The 11,718-nt window shown below is 34.4% G+C and overlaps 1 protein-coding gene across 8 annotated transcripts in view; it reads left to right on the top strand.

Annotated features, from left to right (window-relative positions):
- r3hdm1 (R3H domain containing 1) overlaps positions 1 to 11,718 on the top strand; it is a 44,598-nt gene that overhangs the window by 28,620 nt on the left and 4,260 nt on the right. For 5 of the 8 annotated variants that reach the window (XM_081383687.1, XM_081383684.1, XM_081383688.1 and 2 more), the window contains 7 exons: positions 2,796 to 2,956; positions 5,069 to 5,149; positions 6,977 to 7,219; positions 8,042 to 8,159; positions 10,179 to 10,333; positions 10,417 to 10,568; positions 10,692 to 10,795. In XM_081383687.1, coding sequence (XP_081239813.1) covers positions 2,796 to 2,956; positions 5,069 to 5,149; positions 6,977 to 7,219; positions 8,042 to 8,159; positions 10,179 to 10,333; positions 10,417 to 10,568; positions 10,692 to 10,795 — 1,014 coding nt within the window. The remainder of the gene's footprint in view (positions 1 to 2,795; positions 2,957 to 5,068; positions 5,150 to 6,976; positions 7,220 to 8,041; positions 8,160 to 10,178; positions 10,334 to 10,416; positions 10,569 to 10,691; positions 10,796 to 11,718) is intronic. The other 3 variants (XM_081383690.1, XM_081383689.1, XM_081383686.1) reach the window with 1 other exon arrangement.

Below are 11,718 nucleotides of genomic sequence, written 5' to 3' on the forward strand. Positions count from 1 at the left end.
TTTTTATTTTATTATTCACTATCAAATCTGAATTTAGTATATTTATTTGTTAATGGTTTATTTTGTTTTTTAATTACTAACAAAAATCACTTATGTGGTTTGCAGACATCAATATTTTAACTTTTATTTGATTTTTGATTTTAATCATATTATTTTAAATCAGATTCAGTCTGAACAATCAGATTTCAAGTAGTTTTCATCGGTATGAGATTATTCTGGATAAATATGTTTAAAAAAAGTAGCCGCCATAATAATAATAATGAATCACAATTTATTAAAGCTGCAGTCCGTAACTTTTTTGGGTTAAAAATTATCCAAAATAATTTTTTGACAAAGTTCATAACCAGCCAGAGTTCAAAACTCTCTGCTTGCCTTAGCTCGATTCAAAACGGTAAGCTTGTAATAATGTTTTTAATTCCAGTGGTACTGGTGGATTTCCGCGGAAAATTCAAGCATGTCTTTGCGTCATTACGTCACATCTGTAAACATAAAGAAGAGTCTCGGCTAGTAGGCTATGAGTGTGAGGATGTTGGAGGTGGAGATTTATAGCCTTTTCTCACAGCACTTGATATAATTAAACTAGTGCTGTCAAACGATTAAAATATTTAATCGTGATTAATCGCATTAATGTCATAGTTAACTCGCGATTAATCGCAATTAATCGCACATTTTTATCTATTCTAAATGTCTCTTGATTTCTTTTTGTCCCCTTATTTTTTTCTCATTTTAATGCTCTTATCAACATGGAAAAGTGGATCGGCTTGCTTTATGCAAATGTTTTTTATTGAAAACAACATTGGCATATACTGTAGTGTTCAATTTCACACTAACATTCTCACTTGGAGCAAATAATCTCTCACACAATGTAACACTGTCCATCAATAAAAGGGTGAAAGAAATACTGACGAGGCCCTGATATTGACGAGGGGGCGGAGAATTCGCATCAGCTGTGTGTGTGCTTGGCCATCAAGTGGTATTTCAGACTGGACGTGCTGCGATGATAGCTCAGTTTCACAACGACAAAACACACAGATCACTTTGGTCTTGTCAATTGAACCATTTGGCCACTTTTTTTAAAAGTAAACTTTCCATTCAGAATCTTATTGGCATCCATTTCGGCGTCTCGCGCTCGTCATTCATCCACTCAAAACGTAACGTTAAAGGGGGGTCGCACACTGGACGAGAAGCGAAACGCAGCGCCTCGTATTTAAAATTCGAACACATTATTCTCTATGAGTGTACACACACCGGCGGCACCATTCAGCGCGTTTATTGCTGCCCATAAACTGAGAAAGTGCGCATCCGATGTGCGATACAAGTTGTCCTAGACGCGGCTTCTCGTCCACTCTTTGGTCGGCTCGCAAGCCCAAACAAGTGTGTGCGGTGTGCCTGTTGTTTTGTTTCTGGTCTAGCTAGATCCAGTGGTGTTGTAGTTTTACTAACGTTACTAGTTGTTGCAAAAGCATGTGTAAAAAAACTACAAAGTTTGCTAGGCGTTAATCGCGCGATAACAAAATTAACGCCGTTAAAATGGGTTTGCGTTAACGCCGTTAATAACGCGTTTAACTGACAGCCCTAAACTTATCAATTTGATGGCGGGTCGAGAAAGATTCAAACGACAATCACCAGTGACAACTGGAGATTCACCCGTTGTAAAATGCAAAAGACTTCGGATTTCGTAGTGCTAGAAAGAAAGAGACTGCAACCGGCCCATGCGAAAACAAGGATAAATATCGGAAGGGCATTAAATGTAGTCACGCAATGCTGATGTTGTTAACATTGACAATTTGAGAACAAAGTATAAACGGTTTGACGTGATATCAATCGTTAGATTTTATCCGCGCGGTGAAAATTCTTATGTTGGTAAGAAAAAGTAGAATCCGTGGTTCCGGACGACAGTTTCCACACCGGCGCGGCGACTGACAGCCGCACATCCTCCTCAAAACATTGGATTCATCCGCGCTGTGCCGCGCCGAGGCACAACCCACGTAAAGTTGATAATTCCGCGAATAACTGCAATTGCAGATTTCGAACAGAGATGGCGACAAAGAGGATAAACTATGGACTGCAGCTTTAACAAAAAATATTATTTCATTAAAGAATAATAATAAATATTTGATCAAATTAATTAATAATAAAACAAATTAACTAAAGAATTCTGAATATCTGGAGGAAACATCACCAGATGAATTCTTTTTGGCATGATTTTTATTTGGACCACCATTCATGGTTCCGCTTCCTCTTTATGACATAATTTCCTGTCATATCTGTTTTTAGCCCCGCCCATCATCCCCTCTTCATTCATTTCCTCATCTCCCACCTGACAGTAAAAACTCTTTCGCTCTTCACCCTCCTTCAGGTTCAGACTCCTCTAGTAGCGTAGGTTCCTCTTCCGGGTCGCTCTCTCGGCCTACTCAGCTGCCGTTACCCGCCCCCGTTGTTCCCCATCCCGGTCGGGGCTTCACCCCGGCGGCTCCTCTTCCGGCCGTGCCCATCGGGGGCAGCGCAACCGTCCCGGTCTCTCAGAGCGCAACTACTAACTCTAACATTAATACTAACGCTAGCTTCTACATCGTTCCTCTGGACACCACCGCCATCCCACCGGGCAGCGTTCTGCTCAATCCACAGACAGGTGGGTACTTCCTGAGTCCTGACCAACGGTGGAGGTTACACTGCGTAGTCGACATACTAACTTTCCTTACTAATTCAGTGTTGCACGAATGAAGTCAAAATTCAAATGTAGCTGTTTTGCGCTAGTCTTTTTCTTACTGTGTTTTGGTTTTTGTCCCGCAAAGGTCAGCCTTTTGTTAACCCCGATGGCAGCCCGGTGATCTACAACCCTACCATGACATCACAGCAGGGGCGGGGCCAGCAGCCCATGTCTCTCCCGCCCCCTCCTCCTCCGCCTCTTCCTCCTCCCCCTCAACCTCAGCCAGCCAATCACCTTCTAGCACAGGTCAGGAAAACAGATTTTACTATATAGTTATATACATTTTTTACTTTGTCTTATATTTTTGGTCTTATATTTTATATAATAATTTAGTTTAATTTGTCCCGTTTTGTTAAATAATATTTTTGTATTTAAATTACTTATTTAATTTAGTTGCACTTTTCTTATTTTTAGTAATTATTTTCTTAAAATTTTTTGGGGTAAGTTAAAATGTCCTTTTTAATAATATTTTTATTTACTTGTTATATTATATAATTTATCTTTGAAATTTTTATTTACGTTTATTTAAATTATTGTGGTTTTTCATAATATTTAAACTGTATATACAATTAAAAAAATGTGTAATATATTCATCATCATATTGGTTATTGGCCGTAGTGTAAAATAATTATCAGCTGTCACTATCTCTCATAATTGTAATATATCAGGCAAAATTATTCTTGTATACTTAATTTCTTTATTATTCTCATTTCTTCTTTCATTTAATTTTATGCATGCAAAACTATACATGTTATCATATTGGTTATGGTTCATAGCTCAAAAACAGGGTTTCCGCGGGGTCTTAAAAAGTCTTAAAAAGTCTAAAATTCTGAACTTTAAATTTAAGGCCTGAAAAAGTCTTAAAAACGGCAAGTTTTTCATCCTAGGTCTTAAATTTAATTTAGTCAGGTCTTAAAAAGTGTTTACCCTCGTTCATTTCCAGAAACGCTGGCCGCAGAAAGTTATTATAAAGTAGCAAAAAAGTATCGAGTTGTAGCCTACAAAGCGGAGCTCTAGAGCAGGGGTCTCCAACACGTCGCTCGCGTGCTCCAGTAGCTTGTGGCTTGATATGAGCTAGCTCGCCAGAGGCCGTTCACATATCGCGTCTATTGTGCGCTCAAGTTTGTTCAAATGTAAGCGCGCGGCAAGCGCGCTCATAATTGAAGCGACCCGCTAATTTTTTTACCAGACGCAATGAGATGAAAAAAATCTAAACTTTTTAGAATGCCTCAAACGCACCGCAGGTCATGTGACAGGAACCAACCAATCACCCCTTTCCATAACAACATTGAAAGCTCAGTCAACATGAAGGATGGGGGTGCACCCAAACACAAGTTAAGCTAAAAAAATATAAGCTAATGTGTAAATGTCAGTGATTTATCTTTTTTGACTCATTCTTTTTATAAAAAAAAATGAAAGGCTGAAATATGAGGTTTATCTTTGTATAAAACCTTTTTTGTCAAAACTTTATTTAAACTTGTACATGTTAGTAGATAACATGTTGCAAGACACTCTTTTAAAATCTGGCAATCATTTTTAATGGTATTTTAATGTTTACGTAAACAAAAAGTGCATATTGATGCTAATCAATTTGTTATTTACTGTTTTTCAACATAAAACCTGTTGAATTGACGTCATTCTGTAGTATTAGTACTTTTTGAACAGGATTCTGTGATAACCGTGATAATTTTGGTCACTTTAATCATCTCATCATTTCCTCTCTAGTTATGATCAACTAAAATCAACAATAATTGTGTTTTTACATTATAATATGCAAAAGTACTATTTTCTATTAAAAAATATCTACCTCTCCCTCTCTCTCACACACACATCAGATACTCCTAGATAGATAGAAAGATAGATAGATACTCTAATGATACCGAGGTAACTATCTATCTAACTTGGATAATGCATTGTGTAGGTCTTAAATTTCAATGTTTATGGTCTTAAAATGTCTTAAAAAGGTCTTAAATTTGACTTACTGAAACCTGCAGAAACCCTGAAAAAATAACATGGTATATATAAAATTAAAATATGGTATTTAATATGGTTTGGTAATAAATAGGTTTATAGTTTTAGGTTTATAAATAGTTTTTTTTCACTGATATAATCTACATTCATCACATGCATTGTAATTTTGTCTTTTATCGGTTCATATTTCTTTATAATCAGAACATTGACGTATTTGTTTAATGTTATTACTCTATGACGTGACTTCCGTTCTCATTCATTCTGCCCTTCCTTTTCCGTTCAGTGCTGTTTAGTTCTCTTTCTCTTTGTCGCTGTGGCCTGATCCCGTCGTTCATCCTCTCTTCTTCTCTCCTCCTTCTCTCTCTCTCTCTCTCGGTGTCTCTGCAGTCGTCTGCTCAGCCTGTGCAGTTTGCTGCGGTCTCTTGTCCTCCTCTCCTGCCTGCTGCTTTCACTCAACAATACACTGTGGTACTTCTCTCTTCCTTCACTATGTCCTTCTCTAAACTTCACTTTTCTCTTCCCTCGATTTATTAAAGAGGCCGTATCTTGGAAAGCATGGAAAGAATTTTTCGGTTCATTTGAAATAAAAGTTCAATATATGATACACTAAAATTCACAACTCTTACACTTTTAAAATGTTTTAAATAATTAATTAGTTAATTATATTTTTATGTTTTCTGGTTGAGTGTTGTTGTTCAATAGACCCTAAAATACACAATTCTTGATTTTTTTTTTTTGTGTATTTAATATATATATTTTATATTAGTTTTTAGATTTTTTTTGTTTATTTGAAATAATTTCAATATACAATACATTCATACCCTAATATTCACAACTCTTAAACTTAAAATATTTTGTATTTATTCATGTTTTCAATTATATGTTTTTATTTTATATTGAAAAATATGAATATTAATTTATATCATTTTTACATTTATTTATTATTATTATTATTATTATTTTATTCGATTTTTCTTGTTCATTTGAAATGAAAGTTCAAACTACGATACATACATATTCACAGGTCTTAAACTTTTAAAATGTACATTTATTTATTATATTTTATATATTGTGTATTATTTTATATATTATATTTATTTATTCATTTATCTATTAGATTTTTCTTGTTATTTTGAAACAAGTTAAATATAAAATATAAATAAATATTACATAAGTGCAGAATATGGCCCCTTTAATGTTTTGTCCTATTTTCTATTCTCTATCTTTCAGTCTTTAATATTTTTTCTTTGTTTTTTTTTTGTTGTTTTTGGTTTGTCCCTGTTCTTCTCTTTAGTCATTTAAACTTTTTTTTGGTTTATTCATTTCCATTTTCTGTGGCATCCTGTGATCGGAAACTGGATGTCAAGAGAAACTCTGTTCCGTCAGTTTCATTGATGAATCCCTCCAAAGTTTCAAAACGAGCCCCATGTGATTTGTCGTTCCCAGCGGAGCCTAATGACTGAATTGGGTCACTTCTGTCATATTTCTCACTGTGTGACCTGTTTCTACCAAATATAACACCCTCATTAACAAATTCAGACCACATGAATAATTAACCACACCAGATGTTGTTACTACTTTAATAAGAAGATGTCTGCCAGTGGTGATGTCCTGGTGGATGAGGGGCAGGACTTTGATCTGAGCTTAAAGTCCTCGCTGTGATGCCCTGGTTTAGTTTTTGACAGACTCCCATGATCTCATGACACCTTCAGCGTGTGTTCCACTTCAACTTTTACAAATATATCCCATTTAGTTGCGTAATCAAATGACGATGGACTCTTGGGTTTCACGTGAGAGAAATTGATTAGAAAAATGACCTAATTCTAATAATCTTTTATGTTTATTGTGATTGGATTGTAAAATTGGACTTCGTTAATACTATTTAAATTTTTACCAGCTTTGATATAGTCACACTTTTTTCTTCTGACATAATTTTATCAAATTAAATATTTATTATACAATATTAAATAACTACATTTTACTTGAGTGTGTGTGTGTGTGTGTGTATATATATGTGTGTGTGTAAATATATATATATATATATATATATATATATATATATATATATATATATATATATATATATATATGTGTGTGTGTGTGTTTATGTATGTAAATATATATATATATATATATATATAGTTGTAGTTATGTGTTTCAGAATATATATATATATAGAATGTCTAGAAAATCTGTTTTTCTCACATAATTTAAAATATATATATATATATATATATATATATTTGTAATAAAAGTGAAATTGAAACTTTTTTTTGTATTTGTGCATTAAAACAGCAACAGGACGGTTTAAGTGCACAGTTCAGCCAGATGAATCTAGTTCGGCAGCCTTCAGGTGACGGTCCGGACCCCCACACGGGCCTCTACCCACAATCCCTGGTGCTCCAGAACCATCCGCCCAGCAGCTACATGCTTCCTTCAGCAGGACAGCCCATGAGCGGCCATCCCTACCCCCATCCCGCACCCGTCAACCAACCCATCCTACAGCCACACGGATACATGCAGCAGCCCGTGCAGCAGGTATAACCGCACGCTTATGGTGCACTATACATCATTATTTTTAACTTAAGAAAATCAATATTTTCATATAAGTAAAATATATATTTATATGTAAAATATGTACGAGTGTAAATTATAAAATGTCTATAATAGTACTTTTTTTAACACATAATTAATTTTATAAACGTAAATACCATTTATTCTAAAATTAAATAACTACATTTTATAGCATTTATATTATATTTATATAGCAAGTTTTTTTTAAATAAATGTATAAATGTAAAATATGTATTCTAAAATCAGATTTTATAGTTTATAATTTTATAAATATTTTTTTCTCATATGATGTTTAACTTAAATGTTTATCAAATTAAATAATTACTTTTATTTGTATGTGTGTATATATGTATATGTGTGTGTGTGTGTATATATGTATATATATATATACACATACATACAATTTAATTTTTTATTTAATTTTTGAAAATTAAAATTGTAAAATATGTATTAAATCACATTTAAAGTAATGTAGATTATAATATATTTAGTACTTTTTTCTTACATAATTTAATAAAATCATATAATTTCTTAAAATTAAATATATAATTAAGTAGCTACGTTTTAGACCATTTCTTGAAGAAAAAATTACATGTAGATCACATTTAAAATGTAGATTATAACATTTTTTTATTTAGAATTTTTTCTCACCTAATTTTTTACAAATTAAATATTACATTTTAAAAATATTTAAGATTTTTTTTAATATATATATATATATATATATATCTCAAATGTATACCTGTGCAGCCGTAATAATCGGACATTAATGGTGTGTGTGTGCAGGTGTCGGCGTGTTACTGTGCTCCGGGTCAGTACTCGCACTCAAGCCAACACTACAGAGCAATGCCGCCGCTACACTACAGCGCCCCCCAGAGTCAGACACTGCCACCGCAACAGACAGGTACAAACACAGCTTCTACATGCTCACTTTCTGTCCAAGTGTCAGCAGAAACAAGGCTCGGTGTCGCTGCGCTCTGATTGGAGCGCTGGGAGACGGGGCCGTGTCACTGTATGAGATTCGTAGTCATTCTCACAGTGAACCGGTCTCTTTTCCCAGCCCTCACTCCTCAACCTTTGACCTTGAGCTAGAGAGCTGTACGGCAGAAAAGCAACTAACTAACAATCAATAAATTATTGATTCATTACACAATTGCCATAGGCTATATTTATTACAAACAATACATTCATTAAAAAATATTCACTGCCATGTCACTTATAGCTCTATTGATCACAAACAAGCAAAAAAAAATTATATATATATATATATATATATATATATATATATATATATATATATATATATATTCATTACCCCATAACCATAGGCTATATTGATGGAAAAATAAATAAATATTAATTACCCACTCACTAAAAGCTATATTCATAACCTAGACTGAAACGATGCATTTGGGGGAAAAAGTAAAATATAAAATTATATAAGATAAACAAAATTTAATGTTAAACGTTAAATTTATTGAATGTCAATTTTTTGTCTCCGTTTCTACAAGTGTATTTTTAGTGTTTCCAGAAACAAATAAATTGGAATAATTTATTTCAATAAATTATATTTCATTATTTTTAAATACTTGCGTTACAATTATGAATTATGAATTTATCCTAAGTGTTTATGAATATTTAGCTAATTATTATCATACAAAGTATCAAGTGGCATAATTGCCATACATTTTTATTAGCATAGTAACTCTCAGAGGATCATAGCAACAACCGTGCAGTGCTGAGTGGGAACGATCGCTTACATTTCCTCCTGAAAATTTAAAAACCTGGTTAGAAATTAAATTGGGTGAACCTGTAAGAAAAATAAAAGAAAGAGAGAAAGAATGCAGAGGTGGTATTTTAGAGTGTGTGTGTGTGACGTTGAAAGCCCCTTTCACAAGCACTTGAGTGTGTGTGTGCGGGGCTTGTATGGTCAAAATCGACAGGCTTTTATTCTCTTCACTTTGGCCTTGCAAGGGCAGGGAAAAATATCTGTGCACTCGCTCACACACACTCAGAGGAGGAACGAGCCCGTCCCTTCATCCCTTCATCTCTACTGGATCTGATGAGAGGAGTGAGAATCACTCACTTTTAGATGCTCTGTCTCAATCTACACACAATCCCTACTAGACGTCTCTTAAAAAATAATTATAGTTATTATTATTGATCATTACAAACGTGTGTGTGTGTGTATATATGTGTGTGTGTGTGTGTGTGTGTTCAGTGGTTGCAAAATAAACTTTATTAATTTATATACATTTCTAAAATGAAATAATGCGAGACTATATTGTACTATATGTAATTGCGATACAATAATATGACATACTTATTATTGTTATTATAATTATGTAAAATAAAAATCTCATTACAATCCAAAACTATATAAAATGTTTTTTGATTTTTTTAAGTTTTACATTTTTAAATATTAAATATTACAATAGTACTATTATGTATATACTGATTATTATAAACATTATCAGTCTGGCTCATAGATATTAATTAGGTGACACAACATTTACCCAGACATCCAAACTGATTTGTTGGAAAATGCTGGTAAATAACAGACTATTATTATTATTATTATTATCACCAACTATTTTGCAGACATCACAAACTTACATCTAATCTTCTCACTACTTCACTCGGCGACTCTTTTTCTTCAGAAGCGAACGGTCTAAGACTAAGACACGCATTAACGTCCATCTGTTCCCGCTCATTTCCACGCCAGCCAGCGTCTTTTACTTCCTTTCACTGATTTCAGTCTTTTCGTGATTGAACTGCGCATTTAAAAGTAGTTTACAGCTTTAATGTTGCATAAAACCCCTCTTTGTTTTTGCACTTTGTCTTGAATGTTTCACTTCCAGATGTTGTTTGTCGGATTCGCTGTTGTTTATGCTAAAGAGTTGCCGTCGGAATGTCATTTCAGGTTTCCAGACGGTCATGCCCGGTCAACCCCCCAGCTACCAGGGCATGATGGGAGTTCAGCAGACCCAGAACCAATCGCTGGTCGGCTCTCAGGGCGGAATGGCCAATCAGATTCAGAGCGTTATGGTGCAGTATCCCACAATGCCTCCGTATCAGGTCAGTGCTGCGTTTTGCAAATCTCATCATTTTTTTCTCGGTACCTGGAGTGATTTTGATGAAGTAATGCGTGCGTTTGGCAGGTGTCTATGCAGCAAGGTTCTCAGAGCGTTCAGCAGGCAGCCTATCAGCAACAGATCATGCTCCAGGGACAGACCAATCAAGCGCCAGCGCCCTCCGGCAACATGCAGGTGTATTACAGCATGCTGCCGCCAACACAACACTCTAGCATCAGGTAACACGCACATGTCGATGCATTTATAAGTGAATATTTGCTTTCAACCAATCGGATTGAGGCATCGCTGATTTGATTGGGCCTCTAGTGTGTCTCATGCGAACTTCCTGTGTGTGTGTACAGCTCAGCCGTTGGCTTCCTCCCGCCGCCGGGTTCAGAGCAGATGTCGTTTCCCCGAGCGCCCTCCCCCTGCGGCTCTCAGCCAATCACAGGCCAGCAGTGCACAGGTATCATAGCCGCCTTCAGTGTACAACTATCCATAATGGTGCAAATTTATATATATATATAAAAAAAAAATATATATATATATATATATATATATATATATATATATATATATATATATATATATATATATATATATATATATAATTATTAAAAACAACGTTTTCGACTAGCTTATAGCAGGTTATTTTTGGTGTATTTTGGGTTTATTTTGGTATATATTTTGGTACATAATCAACACTAAATTAAATTGTATATTCATATTATATTTCTAAATTAAAATAAAACTTTATCAAACAATAAATTGTAAAGTATTATTATTATTTTTTTCAAAATGTTAAATGTAAACAGTTTTTTTTTATTGTGAAAACTCAAACTCGCCTCTGAAGCTCAGTGTCATGTACTAACTAACGGCAGTTTTTTTTAATTAGATATTAAGTCTTCGTACATCTCTCGGTTAATAAGTTGAGTGCATATAATGAGCTTTGAGCAGTTTATTGTTCATTTTCAAAATGTTTTACTTAGCTGTTTAATTAAATGTTGTTTACAATTCTGCTTTCTTCCTGTGCCTTACGGGCGTTTGTGAAGAGTACATCACACGTTTCAGAAGCTGTGAGAAGACTGTTTATTTGAATAAACCTCAGTGTTAATGAACGCTCAGCTAGTGTGTGTGTGTGTGTGTGTGTGTGTGTGTAGATGAGGTGATGATTATGTTGCTGAAGAAGAGGGTGTTTTTAATGAGGAAGAGGCAAGAACCCACACTCTTTGACCTTTCACTGTTTAATAAAGCGCTTTAATTGGCCAGTGTGTGTGTGTGTAGTGGTACATTTCATTTTTGCCTGCTGTCGAATAATTCAGTAGCAAGCAGTGTATTTTCAACGCCACTGATTAATATATATGTCAGCTATAGTGAAGCTGTACAGTT

Source organism: Scardinius erythrophthalmus, assembly GCF_964197995.2.
Source record: "Scardinius erythrophthalmus genome assembly, chromosome: 14".
In the NCBI taxonomy this organism is placed as follows: domain Eukaryota; kingdom Metazoa; phylum Chordata; class Actinopteri; order Cypriniformes; family Leuciscidae; genus Scardinius; species Scardinius erythrophthalmus.